We start from the raw sequence: 24,494 nt of genomic DNA, 5'->3' as shown, positions 1-24,494 counted from the left end.
ATCTTACCTGATTGGGGATGAAGATAGCTGTGGTCCCACTGGAGTTGTATGGCTGGAATGAAATTGGGCCCGAGGGAGGGCAGCATGCAATGCACCAATTTAAAAAAAAACTTGCATAAATGTCCTCCTTGAAATTCAATAGACAAAAGGGTTACACCCATTACATCCAATGTTTTCTTTCCTCTTCCCAGATGGTGTAGGGCATGTGTATTCCTAACAATTGTAGCTTTGTATGTACATATCAAGAGTATAATAGGGATGTTAACTGGTTGGAGATGTATGTTGGCATTGTTCCTTTAGCTACTACCTCAGGTGGTCATTTGTGTAAACTTGGACACGTGTGTCTGTATGCAAGCTGTGCAAGGACAGCCGAATCCTTTGCTTGATGCCGGCTTGTCTAGCAGTATTATTGGATAGTAGAGTGGGATTCCTGCTTCATCTGTGAATAACCTTGCTTCTGAAGCAACAGCTTATCAATTGAAGTGGATGTGTAGAGTTCAGAAACTGATGAATTTCATGTTCATACTTATGAGCACTGTGCCTAAACATTCCAAATTTAGCAGTTTTAAAAAATTCATCCATTCATGGGCTGTCTATTGTTGGCAATACCAGCATTTATTACCCATCCCTAATCACGTGAAAGTGGAGTAAGCTGCCACTTTGTACCGCTGCAGTCTGAAGGAGGATTGAGGAAAGAGTAAATTTAAAAGCAGAAGTGTCAAGGCTCTAGAGCAGAGTTTTGGGTAAAAAATAACAGCCAGGGACAGTAACAAAGGGAAGAGGGCATCAGTGACAGCTAGAAAAAAGTCAAAGCTAAAAGCACTATATATGAATGTGCCAAACTGAATTAATAGCAGATAGAAGTTAATAGGTTTGATCTAATAGCCATTACACAGATGTTAAGTTATCCACTTTGGTACAAAAAAATAGAATATTTTAAAGTGAGAGATTGGGTGATGTTGGTGTTTAGAGGGACCCGAGTGTCCTTGTACACAAGGTTAACACGCAGGTAGGTACAGCAAGCAATATGTTGGCCTTTAGTACAAGAGTAATGATATTGTAATTATATAAGGCCCTGATGAGACCATATCTGGAGTGAGTATGGTGTAGTTTTTGTCTCCTTTATGAAAGGATATACTTGCCATAGAGGGAGTGCAACAAAGGTTCACCAGATTGATTCCTGGGATGGAGGGATTGTCTGAACACGAGAGATTGAGTAGGCTAGGCCTATAATCTCGAGTTTAGAAGAATGAGGACACCTCATTTTAACATTAAATTCTTACAAGGATATTTCCAAGTCAGGATGGTGTGGGACTTGGTGGTGGTGTTCCCATGTGCCTGCTGCCCTTGTCCTTTTCAGCAGTGTGGGGGTGAGAGGTGCTGTCAGTCTGATTCCACTGTGCAGAGACACGTTTAGTTTTGATAGTTTTGTTTATTTGGAGTAAATGGATACACAACCTTCAGTAACATGTACAGCAGTAACAGTTTGTAGCTCTGAGGCACCAGCTTCCAGTTTGGTTTGTTTAACCTTCCAATAGTTTGAGAACAAAAACAAAGTTAGTGTGGTAAGTCGAGTCAAAATGGGCTGTATACACAAATGTATTTCTTGGAAGCTTTACCATGTACTAAATTTATAAACAACTCCCAAGTACAAATATCAGTAAATACAGCCCTATACAGCTGAATGCACAATCAAGTGTACATATATTTAAAAAAATTATAAAATGCAGTGTCTACCTAATTACAAATGTGTTCCACTGACTCCAGTAACAGAACCATAACAGCTCAGAGGATAGGAGGAAGCAGCAGGAGAGACTAAAAACATGAAAACTTATTCCTCTAGTTATACTGAAGTGAGAAATTTCACTATAGCTCTCGGGCATCAGCTTTGGGTTTCAAACTGTTAACACACGAACAGCCGTTCTTACAATGATCGCTGTTGGTAATCTAATGAAAATGAGAACCACTAGAGAGTAGAGAGAAAAATACCAGTTAATTTGGATTAAAATATGGTCTTACTAGGGCCCCGCTTGAAGAATGTTTATATACAGTGCAGAGAGATCATGTAACAATAGTCTACTATCCAGTTAAGCAGCGATAGCTATCCAACACACATGTCCTACCATGCAAGGTAATACTGAATTAAGACTTGCATTAAAAGCACAGATTTACAGTAACACCGAGCCCTGGCTACTACATCACACTGGTAAAGAATGGAAGGAAGTATATCTGTGCTTGAAAGTTACTACACCTAAAGGGTTTGATCTCTCCCCAGAGTAAACAACTGCAGAGAAGCTTGGGCATCTCCTGGAGCCTGAGAGAAAGAAATAAAAGTCGAGCTAACGAGAGGATGACGACCTATACGAATGTCAACACCATGCAAAGCAAGGATAATAAATCCTACCAGTGTTAATTTGCTTCTTGACAATTATATTCCAGCAACCACATGATTTAGAGGCAAAAACATCAATACTGCACCTGCCTGGACAGTAGGCACCATCAGGGGAGCTTCTCTCTACCCCAGCATACCATGACAGTGGTTTAATGGCCAGAAAGGTCCATCTCACCCAAACTGCTCCATTTACACTAGTCCTTCACCTGGCCCGTGAATCTTGCTACCAATTTTACAACATGTACACATACCAAACCTTGGAGCCGAATAACCCTCTGTATTGTTGGGCTTTTATCACTACAAATTGGTTAAGTACTACAATTTATTCAGGAATACAACTGACTCCTGGAAAGCATGAGACACAGGCAAAATGCAACTATTTTACACCGTGCATATTGGAACTAAAATGTTTTTTTAAAAATAATAGACCTCAAAATGTGATCTTCGATGTTGTTGCCTTTATATTTAAAAAAAGCTTGTCCAATTATTCCTTAGCATCCTCGTGTAGCTGGCATCAGTGAAACACTTCATTTAAGACCATGAATTAGAATTCCAAGTGTAAAAGTGACTTTTAACCTACAAAATATATCTATACAAAAGCAGAATTTGACAACCTTTTTTTAAAAACAGTATTAAGGGTGCAGGAGGGGGGTTTAATAATTGAATGGACTGGGCATCACTCACACTTATAGGTAAGCTTTGAAAATTCAGAAATGTTACCACAAAAATCGCTCATCAGAAACTGAACTGTTAATTAAGGTTTACATGCAGGCTACATTTCAGTTCATTGATATTTACCAGTCTTTAACAGATCGAAAGACTTTTGTCTTTCCCTCCCCCAGCCACAGTCAATGCCAGTCCCCCTCCCCAAACTCAGGATTCCAATGGGGGTTAATGAGGAAATCTCTAATAGCTCAGAATTTCCTTTGATGTTGCAATTCAGCAAAACTCAATCTTGGCTGCCATACTCTGATCAAACGTAATATTGCTTACTTCTCACGGTGCCATTTGAGTTCAGCTCAGCCTGTAACCCATGACTCTCCCACTACCAGTGAAAGGCTGCATCCTGTGGCCCAGGGGAACTAGAAATTTCAAGGGAGCAGTAAGAGGCACTATATCTGAATAAGCGAAGCATTTGCAACAAAATAGATGAATTAATAGCGCAGATAGAAATGAATAGGTTTGATCTAATAGCTAGTAGGGAGATGTTGCAAAGTGGCCAAGGTTTGGAAGTAAATATTCCAGGATACTTAACTTTTATGATAGGAAAAATAGAAAAGGAGGGTTAGCCCTGATAATAAAGGATAAAGACAGGAGAGAGAAAGGATCTTAGCTCCGAAAATCAAGAAGTAAAATCAGTTTAGGTGGAGCTAAGAAACAGCAAGAGGCAGAAAACATTGGTGGGAATTGTTTTTGGCAGTAGTTGTAATGCAGGGCAGGGATAATACAGTAATCATGGAGGAAATTTAGTCTACATATAGACTGGGCATACCAATTTTGCAGTAATAGCATGGAGCACAAATTCATGGAATATATACAATATAGTTTTCTAGATCAATATTTTGAGAAAGCAAACAGGGAATAGGCTATTTTAGATCTAATATTGTGCAATGAGAAAAGGTTAATTAATAAACTTGTAGTAAAGGGGCCTTTAGGGAAGAGTGACCATAATGATAGAATTTTATATTGAGTTTGAAAGGGATTTAGTTAAATCTTAAGCTAGGGTCCTAAATCTAAAAAAAGCAAACTACGCAGGTAAGAGGGGAGAGTTGGCTAAGGTAGATTGGGAAACTACATTAAAAGTTATGACGGTAGACAAGCAATGGCTAGCATTTAAAGAATTAGTATACAATTAACAACAAATATACATTCTTTTAAAGGAAAAGTGGTCCAACTGTGGCTAACAAGAGAAGTTAAAGGTAGGATTAGATCAAAGGAAAAGGCTTATAATGTTTCCAAAAAGAATAGTAAGCCTTTGGATTGGGAGGATTTTAGAATTCAGCAAAGGACGAAGAAATTGATAAAGGGAAAATGAGTAAACTAGTGAGAGACATAAAGAGACTATAAAAGCTTCTATAGGTATGTAAAAAGGAAAAGATTAGCAAAAGTAAATGTGGGTTCCTTACAGGCCAAGACAGGAGAACTTATAATGGGGAATAAGGAAATGGAAGAGAAATTAAACAAATACTTTGTGTCTGTCTTCACGGAAGACACAAAAAATAGCAGAGAACCAAGGATCAAGTGAGAATGAGAACTGAAAGAAATTAGTATTAGTAAAAAAAAAAATGGTATTGGAGCAATTAATGGGACTGAAAGGCAATAAATCCCCTGGACCTGAAGGTCTACATTCTAGGGGTTTGAAAGAAATGGCTATATAGTTTATGCATTAGTTGTCACCGTCCAAAATTTCAAATCCTTGAACAGTTCTCGTAGATTGGAAGGTAGCAAATGTAACCCCACTATTTAATAAAAGGATGGAGAGAGAAAACAGGGAACTACAGACCAGTTAGCCCGACATCAGTCGTAGGGAAAATGCTGCAAACTATTATTAAGAACGTGGTAACGGGGCAGTGGTGTATTTGGATTTTCAGAAGGTGTTCGATAAGGTTTAATAACAAGAGGTTATTAAATAAAATTAGGGCTCATGGGATTGGGGTAATATACTAGCATGGATTGAGGATTGGTTAACGGACAGAAAGCAGAGTGTAGGAATAAACGGGCAATTTTCAGGTTGGCAGGCTGCAACTAGTGGGATACCACATTGATCGGTGATTGGGCCTCAGCTATTCACAATATATATCAATGATTTGGACGAGGGGACCAAATGTAATATATCCAAGTTTTCTTATGATACAAAGCTAGGTGGGAATGTAAGTTGTGAGGAGGATGCAAAGAGGCTTCAAGGGGATTAGACAGAGGCTAAGTGAGTGGGCAAGAACATGACAAATGGAATATAACATGGAGAAATGTGAAGTTATCCACTTTGGTAGGAAAAATAGAAAAGCAGAATATTTTTTTTTATAAACGGTGAGAGATTGGGAAATGTTAGTGTTCAGAGGGACCTGGGTGTCCTTGTACACAAATCACAAAGTTAACATGCAGGTACACAGCAAGCAATTAAGAAAGCAAATGGTATGTTGGCCTTTATTACAAGAGGATTTGAGTACAAGAGTAATAAATATGTCTTACTGCAATTATATAGGGCCCTGGTGAGACCGCACCTGGAGTATTGTGTACAGTTTTGGTCTCCTTACCTAAGGCTCATCATTGCGGGAGAGCAACGAAGCTTCACCAGACTGATTCCTGGGGTGGGAGGGAGGGGGTTGTCTTATGAGGGGAAATTGAGTAGACTAGGCCTATATTCTCTAGAGTTCAGAAGAATGAGAGGTGATCTCATTGAAACATACAGGGTAGATGCAGGGAGGATGTTTCTCTGGGCTGGGGAGTCTAGAACCAGGGGTCACAGTTTCAGAATAAGGAGTCGGCCATTTAGTACTGAGATAAGGAAAAATGTCTTCACTCAGAGGGTGGTGAATCTTTGGAATTCTCTACCCTAGAGGGCTGTGGGAGCTCAGTTGTTGAGTATATTCAAGGCAGAGATTGATAGATTTTTGGATATTAAGTGAATCAAGGGATATGGGGATAGTGCAGGCAAGTGGAGTTGAGGTAGAAGATCAGCTATGATCTCATTGAATGGCGGAGCAAGCTCGAGGGGCCAAAAGGCCTACTCCCGTTCCTAATTCTTAAGTTCTTTTTGAGAGAGAAAATCTGCCAGGCAGTTCTGTATTCTGGTAGAGTTGGCGCAATTTGTTTTTACAAGGAATAGCGGCCAAGGTTTGTGGTGGATGGGGTTATAAAAAGTAAACAACAGCATAGCTCCAATCAGTATCTCGGACAGAAAGTGCCAGTCTGTTCGACATAGCAGCACATGCATGCATGATGGTGCTCTATAGAACTATTGGTACTGGAATAACCACAGCAATAAAAACTGGAAACACACACAGGCTTGTCAGCATCTGAAAAGAGAAAAGGCAGGATAACATTGTGTGTGTACACCCCAATAATTTACAATTAAAAGGATGGTAGAGGCCTCATCGCTTTGGATATGCTGTAACCTACATGGCCTTCTGTGCTGTAAATTTCTATGATTGTATATACATCCTAAGCATTAACCTCGATTTTCAATTTACAGATGTGGACTCGTCTGCTGAGTATTCTTACTTTTCCAGCATTTTAATGTGTTTGTACTGGGTTGCTAACTTATTTAATACAATTATGTTTGCAGATAGGAGTCAATGAGTCACTAGAAGGGCCACTTGAGTTGGGGAGCGGGGCTGGTAACTTAAGTGCAAATAACTCCTTAAAGCTCCATCGTAATTCTGAGTCGCAATTTACCGCTGGGATCGCTAAGCTGATAGGCGAAGCAACCCAACTCCCACCATCTGATCTGCACAACACCACTTTAGCAATCCTTAGCTGGCTCCGACGGCTTATGAATGGAGAAATATTAGTAAGCTTCTGCAACCACAAAGCAGTGAGGGAGACTGGAATAAGCACAGGGGGAAATAAATAGAGTTACTCGGCTTTGAGTGCGTCAGAGGGCATCCCTCGAAGCAACATGCCTCGAGAGGCTATGCAGTTCGAAGAGTCACAGCCGTGCTTTCGGACTTCCTAAAGATCGTGACCATCACTTTCTCGCTTGGAATCAGTCACCGGAGGGATTCACCTCCAATATTCCAGATGGCGGGCAATCGGTTTGGCCTCCGACTCCCAGGCTCTTTCCAGCGCACATGGGGCAGAGTTTCAGATGTCAGGCCCAAGAACATCAACAAATCAAATCACTGCTGACTGTATCCTGGCGTGAAGCGAGTAGTGCCTGCCAGGAAAGTGGGTGTGGGTGGTGAAGGTCGGGGAAGGCAGATGCCATAAGGGCACACTCCCGCTGAATCACTGGCACAGATCCTGCATCGTGGTGTGGCTCTCAATCGCCCTCTGGTGTAACCAACTGTAACCCAGGAAATCCCGAGAGAGCAAGGGATTGATTTCAACTGAGGGGGGCGTGGGGGAGAGAGGGGTGTTCTACAGATGGGGTAAAAGGAATGTCCTGTGAGTTTCAAACAAAATGTCTCCTTTCCATCCAGTCTCCCAGCCCTCCTGGAGTTTCTTGAACGTGCTCAGTTTTGTTGGGGAGTTGAGTTTTACAGGCTCCTACAGTCTATCCCATACCTTGTGCAATGTTTGAAGCTAGTCAGAGGAGGGCAGCAGGTTACAGAGCCACACAGCCGAGGCCAATCCTGCACTCACCTGACATCCAAGCACATCTCCCAACAGGAGCCAGTGGGCAGTAACCCCAGTAAGATTTCTTCCTTCCCAAGATCAGCTTTTTCCCCCACAGAGACTGTAAACCTAGCACCTGCAGGACGCCACAACGATCTACCACTGAACCAATAGGGAAGCTGACAAGTCAGGCAAGAGATCCCTGTGTAATTTTCCAGGTACACAGCTTACTAGAAGCCCGGGGCACAGACTGAAGAATGATCACGGGATTCACTCTGACTGACCCCCAGATGCTCTGTGCTGTGATCAGGATTGTTGGGCGAGAGTTCCAGGTTTCGACACTGTATCTCATTCCTTGCCCAAGTGGCTGTTTGTCAGAAATGGGAAACAGTTGGCACATTTGAAACGGACCTACACAGAGATGTAGGGTCAGACTGTAACACATCGCCCGGCACTGAACTCCCCGATAATTAACTCTGATTAACTCCGGGATTCCCGGTCCCCAATTCTCATCGCTCCACCATCGGCGGCCGTGCCTTCAGCTGCCTGGGCCCCAAGCCCTGGAATTCTCTCCCTAAACCTCTCCTCCTTTAAAACACTCCTTAAATCTACCTCTTTGAACAAGAGGCAGGCTCTGAACCATTTCTCGCTTAATCCATGTAATGAAAAAAAAAAATCAACGGGTATTACACATTGACTTTGGGCTCATTTGTACTGACAGGGTTAATACTGACCTATATACATTAATGCTAAAATCCCCATGTCTGCACGTAAAGTATTTTTAAATTGCCTTTCAGATCACTGTTTTAATAAAGTTTGTCCCACCCCCCAAAAAATGACCTACTACTTTGTTAGCCAGTCCATTATAAACAGGGAAGTAACTGTCGGGAGCACAAAACCTTCAAGGGACAGGATAACCCAAAAGTCCACTGGACCCCCATGTTGCCTGTAACACAGTCCTGCTCCCCACAAACCGACACCGCCCCCACAATCAGGCACTGCTCCCCGCCTCCCACAATCCTGCTCCCCACAAACAGGCACTGCCCCCCCCCCCCCCCCAATCCTGCTCCCCACCAACGGGTAACTGCTCCCCCCCCCCCCACAATCCTGCTCCCCACCAACAGGTGCTGCCCCCCTGACAGTCCTGCTCCCCACAAACTGGCACCACTCCCACAATTCTGCCCCCCCACAATCCCACACACTTGCCATGGCTCGCAAACCAATCTCTACACCCACTTGCTACAACCTTGGAGAGAGGAGAAAGGAAGAAATGAAGGAACGTGAACACTCTGTTGAGCCATTTACCGGGTTCAGACAGAGACCATGAAGTGTGATGTTGCTGCCACCAGATGGTGATGTAGCAGCACCGATGGGGCAGTCGGAAACTGTTTTAACTCAGCACCCTGGAGGGGGAGAGAAACATTTACCTCGACAGCAGTGGGCGTACGAGCACAAAGAAACTTAAAGCTGCGGGGCTGCAGTCTACACAAAATGCAAATCCATTCTTACTGTGGTAATACTTGTATTAAAAAAAGGATTGGGTTAAAATACAAACACAGCTGAGAATCAATAATATTCGACAATACACACGAGAGGAGGTCAGGTTTACAGGGAAGAAGAAGCATTTAAAAAAAGTTACCACTGCATCAATAGAACAAGAAATTGCAGCAAAATACCAAGACATCAACCACCACTGGAGGCTCCATCCGTATAAAATGCCTTAGAGCAACCACCAGTAACAATTGCTTTCCGACTGCGGCTGTTCGCTGCTTCCTCCGTCACATCCAGTTAAGGCCGAGGATCGGCAGCTCGCTCACAGATCTCAGCGTCGCCGTAGGCAACGACTGCGCACAGGTCTCCGCCCTCAAAACCCGCATCAACCTTCAGCGCCAACTACCCTGAAGATTCCTTTACAGCTTGGAGAGAAAAAAAATGAACTAGTTTCCCCTACAGCGTTTCAGAGACCGACCGCTGAAACTTTAGTAACTTTCAACTGAAGGGGCAACATTTTCAAAGCGATGGGGAAAGAGCAGGGGAGTGGGACTAATTGGATCACTCTTTCACAGACACGAAGGGCAGAATGGCCTCCTTCTGTGCTGGAATGATTCGATGAAACATCGTGTCACTGTTTAATCTTGGACCTGGTAACGCCCAGGTGCTTATTTGTATCGGGGAAACAGGTGGGGAAGGGGACAGGGGATGTTGGGAGTTAAAGCTAAACACAGACACGTCATAATTCACGGTCCCAGGGCTGAAAGTCCCATTGAATGGGTGATCCGTCCAGCCACATTAGCAAGGGGAGGAAAGCTTAAATAAATCCCCTCCAGCTATGCAAATTCAATAAGAGGCCTCCAGCATAGCTTAACTTGCCAAATCAACTACCCACTGGGTCGCTGACAATCAGACTGTAAGACGGCAAACCAGTGTATTTAACTGGAACCCCAGGAGAACAAGCTTCCACTTTCCCACCCAGCGAGTCAATGCACGTCCTGATAAGCCACACTCACTGGGTGTGCATTTTGCATCGACATGCTGCGAAATACTCAATGGCCCCGTTTCGTAGCATTAACCCAAGATGTCTGAGCCGTTACCCGGCACATTTACATGGGCCACCTTTTCGCATTGCTAGGACCGCAAATGAGCAGATCTCCTTGGTGTGGCCACGACCATGACAACCGGCTCAACACAAAGTGCCAGTGTCGGCAGCCGCTTGCCATTAACCAGAGGTGCTGAGCGAAACCAGCTCCCCGAAGGTGAAGTTTGGTGTCTACGACAGCACTGGCTGTTTCACCGCCCCGAAAGCATCTTCACCATGAGGGCGCAGTGCCCCTGTGAGCTAAAAGGCAGGATATGGCTCTACAGCTCGCAGACAGATTCACTAATCTGGATTTTAAAAGTGGGAATGTAACCAGGCTCTGATCCCGTTAGGAGCTGTACCCAACTCTGAAGGCCATGCGCCCCAACATACACAATCATGCATGGAGTCGCTGACTTGTTGAGGAAGGGAAGGGAAAAGAGAAACAGAGGAGGTGCCTTTCTGCCAGTGGCGTTGATTCAGACTGGGTTTTCAGGGCTGCCATTAGGAATTCAGTAAAACTTAATGGTGGACACGTTTAAATCTTCCCGTGGGAATTGAGAGAAGCTCCCAGCTCTACAATGGCGGGCTGCGTTTCCGTGTTGCAAGTGCCGAGCATTGAGAGCACACAACACGAGAATGAAGCACAGACGGTGACGGGTTTGGCAGTGACTGTGGCGGGTTCAGGCGATGAATTAAGAACGTCACACAGCGTTAAAAATACATCAAGTGTGAGTTTTCCCAAAGCATATCGACAGCAACACACTAAAAAGCACAGAATTAAAACTAGCTCTTCCCGAATTAACGTGGAAAGTGGATTTAAACAGACACAAGTGTCTGAATTCCCACCAGTTCAGCCGAGGAGCTTTTTGTAAAGGTGTTGACACACAGCAGTCCATTCTCAAAAAAAAACTTATTCCGGGGATACCCAAAACCAATCTCATAGCACCTTTGGTTATGAAGGTATCTTTCAGTACACTCCAAGTTACAACAATACATAGTCACAGGAACAAACAGGTAACAAGATTATTTTTTTTTTGGTCACAGAGTCTGATTGCATTAGATGCACAGACCCACATCACAACACTGAAAATAGAAAGTGACCACAGACAGCAAGTTTTAAATCCAACAGTTTTGATAAAAAAAACAAACGGCCTTTTGGTGCCCGCTTGCAAACCGAAAGAGGCGGTCCTCGGACCGGGGGGAAGGATTTTTATTTTGGTGGGGAGAAGGAAAAAAAAAAGTGAATTTGACGAGCATCTTTGTGGTGAGCAGCCTCGAGAGAACTTCTCCCCCCCCCCCCCCCCTTCCCTCCCCACAGCTACATTACCTGGTTCGCAAAGGAGCAGTGACTGGTGCGTAATCGCGGCCATGGGAAGGACACTTGGAAAGTGTTGCCGTTTACAGAAATGGACGAGTGACCTTCGGCCTTTGTTGAGGCGGCGAGAGCGCAGCGCCAGCCTGTTGGGGGAGGGGCGGCACAGCCGCTGTGGGCCGCTCGACCTGAAGCTGCATCCTCCACGGCCCGCTTCAGCGACACAAGACGGCGAGAGGTCCTTGGGTGTGAGAGGCAGCAAGGCTAGAGATCCTACAACCTGCTTTTACACTTTGCTACAAATCACCCGTCATCCAGCGCGTGCAGGAGGACCGGAAAGGAAGAATAAAAAGGCATCTTTACAGTACGACTATCACATACACTTTACATTTTTATGCGCAGATGTACTGCCACTTTGTGACCTAAGCACTTCTAAAGAAAAAAAACCAAACTGGTCCTTGGCTAAATATTAAAAGAGCAACTAAACTCTATAAACATCCAACAGGACGGGTTAGAAACAGGTCACTGACCAAAACGCAGATATAGTGGCTCGGAGTCAGTGGAATAAACTTGCTCATTTAGACCCATGACTGTCCCATTCATCCACCCATCCCCGAGCCACACGCCCGCGGACAGGTGCGACACAAGACACGGCTCGATCGGCACACGGGCGATACAATCCTCCACACGGCGGGCGTGCGGCAAGTGCTGGCAGCTGCAGTGTTGGCGTTGTAAAAACCCTCCCGCCGATTCGAGCCAGCAAGCGGTAGCCTTTTGCCTGCCCAGGCACCAACAGGACTGCCTTCCCGCCAAACTGGGAAGTGTGCAAGATTGAAGGTGGTCCAAGTATCCGTCTTGCAGACGGCACGGCTGGGCTGACGAACCAACATGAAGGGCCCCGACCGACACATTAACCCTTCAGACGCTGGCAGACTTGCTGCATCTTTCCTGCCTCTGTTTGTGTGTTGCAGTGCCCCACTGCGGTATGCATCTCCGCTCTGCTACTGCGGACTGACAGCATGCCAAGTAACCGCCCCATCAGCACGCCCCCCCCACCACAAGGGTCAGGTAACCCCAGCGCACGTCATTTAATACCGAACCGGCCTTGTCCAGCTGTGTCACTGCTCAGACCACCACCCTGCAGCCCCGTCACGAGACGGGCGATCCCTCAGTTTCACACTGCATGGCGTTGGTCATAGCCAAACCTTCTGACCACAGCTTCTCGGTTTTGCCTTAATGCAGTGATCTGGAGCTCAGCAGCGAGTCGTCTTTTTCTGTCCCTACCACCTATGAAATGATTTACAAGGAGAAACACTTTAAAATGTACTCGCTACAGCTGGGTTGGGCGTTTTTAAAAAGTGGCACAACTTTAAAAAAAAAACAACAGATTTTAAAATAATGGTCACCAATCCGCCTTTTGTTTCTCCTTCTCTCTTCCAAGGCGTGGACTGATGCGCTGATCTGTTGCCTGGGAGTCCGACGTGGGAATAGCCAAATGGATCTCAAACAAACCAGGCCTTTGCCCCAGGTTACATAACTGCCCAAATTCAAGGCCGCACATGCACCCCTCCCCTTCCCCATGCAGTGCGACTCCCCTGAAGTGCACTGTGCTACGTAACTGCTTCTAGATTGTATAAAATTAAATCAGGGCTAGTTGTTCTTTTTTTTTTAAACATTCTAACTGTACGAGGCGAATGCAGAATTACTCTAAGGAAACCCACGTAAGGCAGATACTTTCATTACTACACAGAGGTTTAGACGTTCAAGGCAAAGAAGAATCTTTCCAAACTTCACTAAACTAGAAGAACATAAAATCGAGTGCGGTCTTGGAGAGAGACTGCGCTGGACGCTCTGCCCCCCAATGTACCCACGTTTCCACACACGGGCGGCGGATTCAGCCTATTTCACTGGCTCGGCGGGTACGGCAGGTACGGAGATCTCTTCGCGGACAACCTCCGCCTTTGGGAAGTTCATGTCCAGGATGTGTCGCTGCAGGTGCCTCACCCATTCTTCCTGAATCGAGAGGGGACCGTGGAATTCCACATCGCAAAATCTGGCCAGGAAGGAAGATGCGTCAGGAGCAGTTGAGTCAATTGTTTAAAAAAAAATACCTACCAGTTTTCTCCCCCTCCCCCCACGTCACCGTTTTCTCATCCAAGAATATATAGGGCACATCACCATTGTGTTGGTTTGGGCAGAACAGTGGGTGGAAAGACAGGCTAGGTAGAGAAGCTTCAATACAGGGGACGGTGTCGCTGTCTACGAGCCAAGTCTCAGTCAAAGTGAGCATCCTTGCAATCCTCCATTAGAAGGTGGCGAGGGCAAGGGAGCTTGTTCACCAGTGCTCAGACGTTCCGCAGCAAAATGCGGAGAACGGCTGCGATTGCTGGCCGACCGGGAGAGGCAGGGGGGCCAGGGAGGAGTTGAATGGAGGGGGCTGAGGTAACACAAACCCCAACACAGTCAAGCACAAGTCTTTTTATCTCACCCCCAAAGACTCGCACTCCACCCAGCATGCTACACCCACTGTTCCCCATACGCTGCATGACCCCACTGAGCTCTGGACCTCCTGCGCATCCGGCTCGCCAATGGAAAAAAACTGCGCATGCGCGATATTTTGAATGGGCCGCGCGTCCCCTTAAAGGGGCTACACAGCCCCATAAAACATTCACGGGAACATTGGTTACACCCCATATGGAGTTCAGAGTTGGAGATCTCGGGGAAATACTACATTCCCTCGATGAGTTATTTTGCACGAAAGGTAGTGTTATTCAGACTTCAACATTTCTACAATCAACATGCTTGATTTGACGAAAACAAATATTAGGATTCATTTCCGTTTTTTGTTACTGGGAAGTAAAAAAAAACAATTACGGCAGGAATAGCTTCTTACTGTTACTAATTGTCCAATATACCCACAGGTCCTATTACAGCAACTATGTACAGGAAGGTGGCTTAAACTCCGCTCCCCTGCTGTCCCACATCATGTGGCACTGCCTCCATCTTCAAGCAGACTGCAACAGCGATAAGGCAGCAGCTTATAATCAAATGGCTCAGTGGGTAAAGGTAATGCCTGCTGCAATATTGAATCATACCGACCAGGATCAGGTCCCAGAGGTCAGTCCTGATCCAGCATTAAATTGGCCTCATCAACCTATGACAAGGGTGTGGGAGAAAAATCGGCCAGGGTCCTTGCAACTAACTGCCATCCAGTCATTCCCTGCAGAAAAGTGAGCATGCTTGGGCGATGGGCTCGGACAAGCTCAGCTGTGATGCCCACCAGAATTGAATAGTCTGCCGCGCAGACTCAATTGTGAAAAATGAGCAGTTGGTACTCCTGCACCGTATCCATCATAGTGTCATAACAGCGGAGAGGGGCCATTCGGCCCATCGAGCCCATGCTGGCTCTCTGTAGAGCATTCCAGTCAGTCCCATTCCCCCGCTCTATCCCCATAGCCCTGCAAGTTTATTTCCCTCAAATGCCGATTCAATTTCCTTTTGAAATCATTGATTGTCTCTGGTGCCACCATCCTTGGTAGACAGCGAGTTCCAGATCATTACGACCGGCTGCGTAAAAAAGTTCTTCCTCACCATTCCTCCCGTATCTCTTTTGTCCTCAATACCTCTATTTATGAAGCCCAGGATCCCATATGCTTTGCTAACTACTCTCTCAATATGTCATGCCACCTTCAAAGATCTAAGCACATGAACCCATGTCCCTCTGACCCTGCACACTCTTTATGACTGTGCCATTAAGTTTATCGGCACTGACTGAACCATAATCCCTACCAAGTTCAATTGCCCCATCACCAAGCTCAAGTTCATCCACTCTGTCTCCAGGGTGCACCTCAGCGACTCACCAAGGTTATTCAGACAGTACTTCCTTCTGCCACCGAGAAGGACAAGAGCAGCAATGTGGTGAGAACACCATCACCAGGTTCCTCTCCGAGCCATACACCATCCCAGGGCCGTATGTTCTCTGCTGCTCAATGGTCACCGCTTCAGTATCCTGGAATCCCTTCCTCAATACCGTTACGGGAGCACCAGCCCCACAAGAACAGCAGTGATTAAAGGAGAACGCCGAACACCATATTTTCAGGGAATTGGGGATTAAATTAAAAAATTCATTCCTAGGATGTGGGCATCGCTGGCAAGGCCAGCATTTATTGCCCATCCCCAATTGCCCCGGAGAAGGTGTTGGTGAGCCGCCTTCTTGAACTGCTGCAGTCCTTGTGGTGAAGGTGCTCCCACAGTGCTCTTAGGGAGGGAGTTCCAGGATTTTAACCTAGCGACAATGAAGGGACGACGATATATTTCCAAGTCAGGATGGTGTGTAACTTGGAGGGGAACGTGGAGGTGGTGGTGCCCCCATGCACCTGCTGCCCTTGTCCTTCTAGGTGGCAGAGGTCGTGGGTTTGGGAGGTGCTGTCGAAGAAGCCTTGGCGAGTTGCCGCAGTGCATTAGATGGTACACATTGCAGCCACGGTGCGCCAGTGGTGGAGGGCGTGAATGTTGAAGGTGGTGGATGGGGTGCTGATCAAGCGGGCTGCTTTGTCCTGGATGGTGTCGAGCTTCATGAGTGTTGTTGGAGCTGCACTCATCCAGGCAAGTGGAGAGCACTCCATCACACTCCTGACTTGTGTCTTGTAGATGGTGGGAAGGCTTTGGGGAGTCAGGAGGTGAGACGCTCACTGCAGAATACCGAGCGCCTGACCTGCTCTTATGGTCACAGTATTTATGTGGCTGGTCCAGTTAAGTTTCTGGTCAATTGGGGATGGTCAATCAATGCAGCCGCGCCCACAGCCCAGGAACAAGTTTATTAAAAAGCCCGTTCAGATTCCCTTGTGTGGCCATGGTACGTACCTGCATTTCAGAGTGTAGATGTTTCCTGTAAACTTCACCAGTGAGAGGGGTTCAGGTTTCGGCACCGGAAAGATCACGGGTCTCACTCGGAGCGGTCTGGCCTCCTCCGATTTTGGCCTGAATGTCTTTGGCTCCTTTCCTTCCTCGCGTCTCGGTGACAGGTTCTCTGAACATACCACTGGCTTTTGCGGCTTACGCTCATAGTCTGAACACGGAAAAGAAGCCGTTAACTCGCGGTCTCGCCCTACACGTAAAAGTTAGATCCACTCCGACTATAAACCGGCGGGAAGACATTTCCGAAATGTCATTTCGGATGTCGTCACATTTTACTGAAAACCTGCCAGTACAGTTAAACCCTCCAAAGATCACATTGCCCAATAAAAACTCCCATTTTACTTCTCATGGTAAACCACTGCTCAAGACTGTATAGAAATATATTGACTGAACGTAGTGGCGCTTAAAGGCATTCGGAATGAAACATGTCCTGGCCTAATCGAGGGACTGCTCATTGCTAAAAATCTGATCCAACATCCGTGGGGCAAATGGAAGCACACAAAACCATTTAAGTCAGTGAGCAGTTTTGTTGCAGGCGGATACGTTTTTAAAACAGAGTAGTATTCCAACTACACATGAACGTACACTTGTATTCTAATCGATCTGTGCAGGAGCATCATCAAGTTACTGCACTTCTCAAGAGGTCCAAGATATACTGAATGGTTGCTTCCATTACCGAATTTTGGGAGGAAAGAACATTTTGGAACAGTGCACAATATCCTTCTGGTCCATACATGCGGCCATTTAGAGGGTTTAACTGCACTTACCGGACAGGACGGAGGACTTTGCCATGAATGGAGTGGGTATAAAAGAAATGTCATTTATCAGTTATAATCCCACAATGTGTCTTTTCACATTTAGCGCCACACTTAAAAATTTTTTTTTTTTTTTAAATTACAAGTTATGCTCTAAACAGGGAAGAGAATCAGTGCAATTAATTTCCTCTACTTCTTTCCCAACGGTTAACCAGCCTTTCACTGAATTGGTTGAACTCATAAGTTATGCTTGCGAGGTGAATATTATGCAGGGTTTTCTAAGTAGCCAAACCGCATGCAAACGGGGCTTGATCACATCTTACACCGGTACAGGCTTACTTGCACATTAACAATGAATTATGCACCCTGGCGCGGTTTCTAGACAGGGGAAAGAGTGCGAGAACAAAAAAGGCACAATAAATACAATCCACTCACGTGCAAATTAAAACAAAAGACTTATATACATAAGCAAGCAAAAGCTGCAACTAGTCCCTGAACTTCTAGGGTTAGGCTTTGCGATCTCAAGCAGGTCACAACATGGACGCTCAACTTCATTCGGGGGAAAGGATTAACTTCGTGTCCGGATCACAGCATGTATAATCACACACAGATTCCTTCACAGTGCATTTCAATTTAACAAGCTCTCTCTTCAGCACTGTCAAAGTTTACATCTTAGGTTTTTTTTCCTGTTTTTTTTTTTGGTTACGTTATACAAAGCCAAAGGGTCTCACATGTGTCGGTGAGTGCAGGTTCAGCCTTTTCGTGGAGTTCCTCAAACTGAGACAGACTCGGTAACTTCCTTTTCAGTCCAGATTTCAGATGGCCACGCATGTGGTTGGAGAGGCCTACACCCGTGGTTAGTGTCACTCCACAATACTCACAGGTTCCTAACTTGACTGGGTGCTCTGTTGTCCAAAATGAAATTAAGATTCAGTTACCACCCTGCCTTCCACAGTTCGATCCCTACTTTCAATTGAGGTTCTGGCAGGTCTCAACCTAGTTCCTAGTGGACACGAGCCCACAAGCACAAATAGTGGCCCTCAAGGTTAGGACTGACTGCACGTTTCTTTAGCGGGCGCTGCGGGAAGTGGAAATAGAAATGTCACTGTGTACCATTAGGGGCTGCTCATGGAGGTCATGGATCAGTAAAGATGGCAGGCAGCTGGGGGGGGGTGGAATCGAGAGCTAGGGTAATGCCCTATCTGACTAGGGAGTTCTCAAATGACTGCAAAGCAGAAGGATGCTCCACTTTCAAATCATCTCTCACACAAACATACGCACTCAGTCACTCCTCATCCATGCATCAAGCCAGGTATTTGGAGGAAGGGGGGGGGGGGGAAAAAGTTGCAAAGTAAAGGAAGCCCCAGAGTCCACTCCCTCACGGTGCTTGTCCCTATGACCAGCATTTACCACTGTTACAATTAGTTCCTTTCAATCTGGCAACGTTCTTCAAAAGAATTTCCTTTCAAGGTGCTGCACTGGATAAAATCTGGATGTAGACTTTCGTTTTTAGTTAGAATTTCATGCATTTTGATTGAGTCCTCATGTTGATGTTTGAGACACTAACAGATTCCTATGAGCAATGTAGACTCAAAACCAATGGAAATGCTGGATCTTCTGAGAAACGGTGTGCAGTTGAAAAGACATGAATGCGAGAGGTGGAAGGAGCAGTTAGCTCATTAACCAACACCACTACTGCGACCATGCACTTACTTACACCTGCAGTGCAGCAATCAGCTCCGCATCAACTGATTACAATACAGCTCCTGCACCGGAATTGCTCATTACAGTGTAGCCTCGCCCCTGCATTGTTCTTTACAATGTAGCTCCTCCCTAGAATTGCCCCCCCGTCCCAAAACCATCCATGAGTGCAATCTGGAAAATGTTCAAATTCCCACACCCAATGCAGGAGTTGGTCTTGGTTCCTGACCCGGGCATCAAACCCCAACCAGCACACACTGCATCGGTCGGTGTGCTTCAATGAAGGCCCGGCGCTCTAATGAAAGTAACAACCAGTGAGTGCGTTGAGGCTGAAACATCAGGGTATAACACAAAATAAAAGTCCGTGTAAAAGATGCGACAAGGAGAGTGAGAGTAAGCTAGAGTGAAACTTGAGCCACAAACAAGCGGAGCTTCTCCACCCCCCCGCCCCCGCCCCTCCCCCCCCCCAATACTGATCCACCTTCCGGGCTGTATTAGGTGGCAGTTTATCAATAAAGTAATCTGATAACATAGCCCCTTGTGTTCCAACATGCTGTGTCATAGATCGCAGGATATGGATTAGCACCCAATATTTCTCAGACAGATGATGGCCAACCTCGGAGAGAAAGTTGAGTGCACATCATCATGAAGGAGCAGCCAGGTCAAGAGCTTGGGAAGATACATGCTCTCAGCCCCACAGATTATCACAGCTATCCAGAAATGGTGGGATTTAGGAACTCTAAAAATACTGAGGGGCATTTGGAGTGTATTAAATGAGCTCCCCCCCCCCCCCCACCTCCACTCCGAGGAGAAGGAAGGAACTACTGATACCATTTCTCTTCAGCCAGCCCCTATCGGAGTGGGAGAACCACTTAATTTTCACAACTGAAAATTCAACTCAACCCACTGGTGCACAAGCAAGCTGCACCACGAGTTATAATTCCACTTGTTGTAAATGACCAGCCTTGGCTCAGTTTTTATGTGGGGAGATGCGATACTAAAGACACGCGCTTATTGCGGTGATAGTGGCGGTGGGGGAGGGGAAGTGTCACAGTTGGAGGAAATATCACTCTGCCACCCTTCCACTTCTTATCTTCGTTATCAAGATAGACTAAAAGAGTTGGGACTCTACACTTGAGAAGCATAGACTTAGGGAGGATCTGATTGAGGTTTATAAGATAATGAAGGGACTGGATTGTGTTCCAGTTGACAGTTTGTTCCAATTCAATAGATTGAGAAGCAGGGGTCACAAATTTAAGTTGTATAAGGCCAGAACTAGATTAGGCGTCAGGAGGTGGTACTTTCCCCGAGAGAATAGTGGCCCACTGGAACAGGCAGCATTTCATGTAGTGGATGCTGATTCGCTGAATTCCTTCGAGCTGGACCTGATCCTGGCTGGGGCAGAGATCACCTCTAACAGAGGGGTAGGCACTGCAGGGAATTCAGGGCCTGAGTGGTCTCCTGAACCAGTGTCCATCGCCTAGATGGGTCAGAGAGGAATTTCCCAGAAGTTTATCCCCCTAAAATTGGTCTGAGTTTAAAAAAAAAATTGGTTTTTTGTCTGTCCCAGGAGATCACATGGTGAGGAAGTCCAGATGTTGGAGAAGTCCAGAACCAGGGGTCACAGTCTAAGGGTAAGGGGTATGCCATTTAGGAGAATTGTGAACCCGTGGAATTCTCTACCATAGAAAGTTGTTGAGGCCAATTCGTTGGATATATTCAAAAGAGAGTTAGATGTGGCCCTTACGGTTAAAGGGATCAAGGGGTATGGAGAGAAAGCAGGAATGGTTGCAAAAATACTAAAGTTGCAAAAATAATCAGCCATGATCATATTGAATGGTGGTGCAGGCTCGAAGAGCCGAATGGCCTACTCCTGCACCTATTTTCTATGTTTCTATGTTTTGGGTGGGCTGGATACACAAAGTATTGCAATTATTTGGGACAGGCTTGATGGACCAGAGCGCCTTTACCTGTCAGTCATGTTTATATGTATGTTCGTTTGTGCTCAGCAGATCAATTGCAGTGAAGGGTGGCCTCGGAACAAGATTCTCAACCTTCCCAGCCAGGCTTGGTGCACGGAGCGAAAGGAAAATTAAACAAACACAGGACTGAGAGAAAAGTGCTCACATGCAAGCTATCGGTCAGCATGGCTGATCTAACAGCTATAAGAAGCTTTAAAAGTTACCGGACCAGTGAATAGTGACAAGCGCAGAATAGGAGGATAGATGCAATTTACGAATGATGTTTTAAAATGGAGCATGCAAAATAAGAGATTAATGTCCAAAAGCAAAGAGACGGATAGCCAAAAGGGTCAGTACAGAACGTAACCATTGCACAACTGTTATGTCAAAGCAACTAATCCTGATTGGGACCACTCTAAGCCAGCGCAGGAGGAACCAGGAATCATTTCCTAAATATAATGGGGACCTCGGGGGGTGGGACAGGGGACAGTGAACTGAATAGGAAAGTCTCAGCTAATGTTCGCCTCACTAATCAAGTTAATTGGAGCCAATTTCCAAGCTGATGGAGACAGCAAAAAAAATACTAAATGTTTGTGTCCCTCAGGTCAACAAATCTTTGCCCAACAAATGTTACAGGCAGTCTGGAAGTTGCAGTGTCGAGACTGTGGTCTACCTCGAGTGGAGAGGACAAGCAACCTGGTCTGTTGTATAGTGCCACGAACCTTCCTGCTTACTGGTAACAGCGACAGCACTGGCTGTGGTTGTACCAGTCAGGCCCCTAACTCGCCTAGCCTACTGAAGCAGCCGCCAACATCTTGGCAACAAGCTGATCCCCTAAGGGCCTTGGGAGACATCTGGATTGATGCAGATATCATATATGTACTTATTTTACATTAACAAACGATAGCTGGATTTAATCAGATCCAACCAATACAAATGTTGCATTTTTAAGTTCTTTACTTTCCTGCTTGGGACCAAGATCTATTTAAAAAGGTCTTTTAAAGGAAATCAATTCAGTATTCAGATTAATGCTCAGATCAGCCATGATCTTATTGAATGGCGAGCAGGCTCGAGGGGCTAGATGGCCTACTCCTGTTCCTAATTCTTATGTTCTTATGCTTTTGTGCCATTTAGGCAAATGGCAGCAGTACCAGGGATCCTTTCAATGCAAGTTATTCTCCACGTACATTAAGAACTGACAAACCACATAACAACTTGCATTTATATAGCGCCTTCAACGTAGTAAAACACCTCAATGCGCTTCACAGGAGCGTAAACAACATTTGACACTGAGCCACATAAGGAGATAGTAGAATAGATTGACCAAAAGCTTGGTAGGTTTTAAGGAGCGTCTTAAAAAGAGGCAGAGAGGTTTAGGGAGGGAATTCCAGAGCTTAGGGCCCAGGCAGCTGAAGGCACGGCCATCAATGGTGAACTAGTAAAATCGGGGATGTACAAGAGGACAGAATTGGTGGAGCGCAGAGATCTCAGAGTTATAGGGCTGGAGGAGATTACAGAGATCTGGAGGGGCGAGAGTATGGAGGGATTTAAAAACAAGGATGAGAATTTTAAAACTGAGGTGCTGTCGGACCAGGAGCCAATGTAGGTCAGCGAGCACAGGGGTGATGGGTGAACGGGACTTGGTGCGGTGTGATACAGGCAGCCGAGTTACGAATGAGTTCAAGATGGGTGGAAGATGGGAGGCCGGCCAGGCGTGCGTTGGGAATAGTCAAGTCTCGAGGTAACAAAGGCATGGATGAGTAGATGAGCTGAGGTAGGGGTGGAGTCGGGCGATGTTAAAGAGGTGGCAGAGTGGATATGTGGTTGGAATCTCATCTCGGGGTCAAACGTGACACCAAGGTTGCGAACGCTCTGGTTCAGCCTCAGACAATTGCCAGGGCGAGGGATGGAGTCGGTGGCTGGGGAACGGAGTTTGCAGCAGGGACTGAAGACAATGGCTTCCAACCAATGGCAAACCATCCAACTAGGGGAAAAACAACTGAGCAACTCATTTCCTACACTGCACAGGCCATACAATCTTCCCCTGCTACACAAAGCTGTACCTTCACACCAGTCTCCCCACCTACTGTTTTCCTTTTCTGCTGGGGTGGTCAGCCCTCCCCTGCCTTGACCAAAAGACCATTCTTCGTTCAGAAGCCTATTCAACTATAGGGGCATCACAACTGACCTAGTTCTGTTCTCACCCAACAATTCACATATGCAGGTTTTCCAACAGGGGTCACTGTGCAATAAAGCGAGGGAAGCGTGGTGGATTTATTTTCCAATCCCTAGTTGAGGATGGCTTAAGCTAACTAGCACTGCAATTGCGAGGATCAGCTAAGTAAGCACAGACTCTGGCTCAAACCGAAGACTGTACGGTGTAGTATCACAATAGCCCCATCAGGGAGCTCTCCCCATTCTGAAAACAGGCTATTTTACTCTCTTGCCCTTTTGTTCATCATCCATGTACAGCAAATATTCAAAAGTAATATGAGGGAACAAAGTGGATTAACTCTGATTTGGCCCAACGATCTGCCTCAAGGATCAATGTGCCACGAATGGAAACAAATCCGGAGTAGACATGACTCCACGGGTATACCTTCGGAATGCAATTCAACACAGCTCGAGTTCAATGAGCTTCCGTTTGTTGCTAATCCTTTAGCTCCTTAAGGGATGCAAGCGATGAGAATACTCTGCAAAAGTGACCCTCTCCAAACAAGATGGCGTCTAGATTTAGGTAATTCTCAATTGTTGTTACAATGCACCAGAACTCTCAAGAATGTAAAGCAGTGAAATTTGCACTCAAGTTTCTGCAGCACAACCACAAATTGCAAGATAAAATTAGCCGAGTGCCAAATAAAAACACGGCGGATCTGCCATGTGATCTTGGAAACGCTCCGACTTGATGCGCAAACTAATTTGCATGTGTGACCGCTTTAAGTGCAAGAAATTTAAGGCCGTAAATTGAAACAGGCCCGAGTTGGATGATGGAGAATGCACTGAAGACCCACAGCAATGCCGAGGGTCAGGCAAAGGCTTGACTTTCCCCGATACCTTTCATGAACTGGATACCAGAAGATGTTCCTCTCCAAGATTGAGGTTTTATTTCACTTGCTGGAGAAATACTGCCTGGTCATAGACAGTCCAGAGCCAGAGTCCTGCCCAGTGTTTCTTGAAACAGTCCGGTCCTGCAACGGAGTACAATGCCTTACTCTAAAACAAGTCTCGTCTGCATCGTCGGTGCTCCTCTTCTGATAGAATGGCGTCCTCCAATCTTAAATCCTCCACAATGGAAAGAGAGATATTTGAAGGCTGATGCAGCCATGTTAGTGAGCATTTTATTGCTCCAATCAAGAGACCATAAGCAGAACAAAGAGCTTCCAGCAAGTCAAGAGGACTCCCCCCTGAAGTTTCACAAGTTGGAATCAGCCTATGCTGGAGTTCAAAGTTTACTTTTCGATTTTGTTTGGGAGAGCAACCACTGCTTTATGCAGTGCGGGATGGAATGAGGCTGAGAGGGGAGCACCCAATGCTCACTATTTGAGTAAAAGCACACACATTCTGGAGAGCATTCCACTGCTGCAGAGGGATGCCTTTATTG

General features: G+C 45.8%; 1 protein-coding gene across 10 annotated transcripts in view; it reads right to left on the bottom strand.

Moving 5' to 3' along the window:
• Positions 1-8,861: 8,861 nt before the first annotated feature.
• LOC139237968 (uncharacterized) overlaps positions 8,862-24,494 on the bottom strand; it is a 142,132-nt gene continuing 126,499 nt past the window's right edge. For 7 of the 10 annotated variants that reach the window (XM_070867311.1, XM_070867312.1, XM_070867318.1 and 4 more), the window contains 3 exons: positions 17,963-18,136; positions 16,423-16,627; positions 8,862-13,612 (listed from right to left, as the gene is read on the bottom strand). In XM_070867311.1, coding sequence (XP_070723412.1) covers positions 13,459-13,612; positions 16,423-16,627; positions 17,963-18,136 — 533 coding nt within the window. In that variant the 3' untranslated portion in view covers positions 8,862-13,458. The remainder of the gene's footprint in view (positions 13,613-16,422; positions 16,628-17,962; positions 18,137-24,494) is intronic. The other 3 variants (XM_070867313.1, XM_070867314.1, XM_070867319.1) reach the window with 1 other exon arrangement.

Source organism: Pristiophorus japonicus, chromosome 24, assembly GCF_044704955.1.
Source record: "Pristiophorus japonicus isolate sPriJap1 chromosome 24, sPriJap1.hap1, whole genome shotgun sequence".
NCBI lineage: Eukaryota > Metazoa > Chordata > Chondrichthyes > Pristiophoridae > Pristiophorus > Pristiophorus japonicus.
Note: the sequence above shows the minus strand (reverse complement) of the source record. Positions and strands in the feature narration are given on the sequence as shown.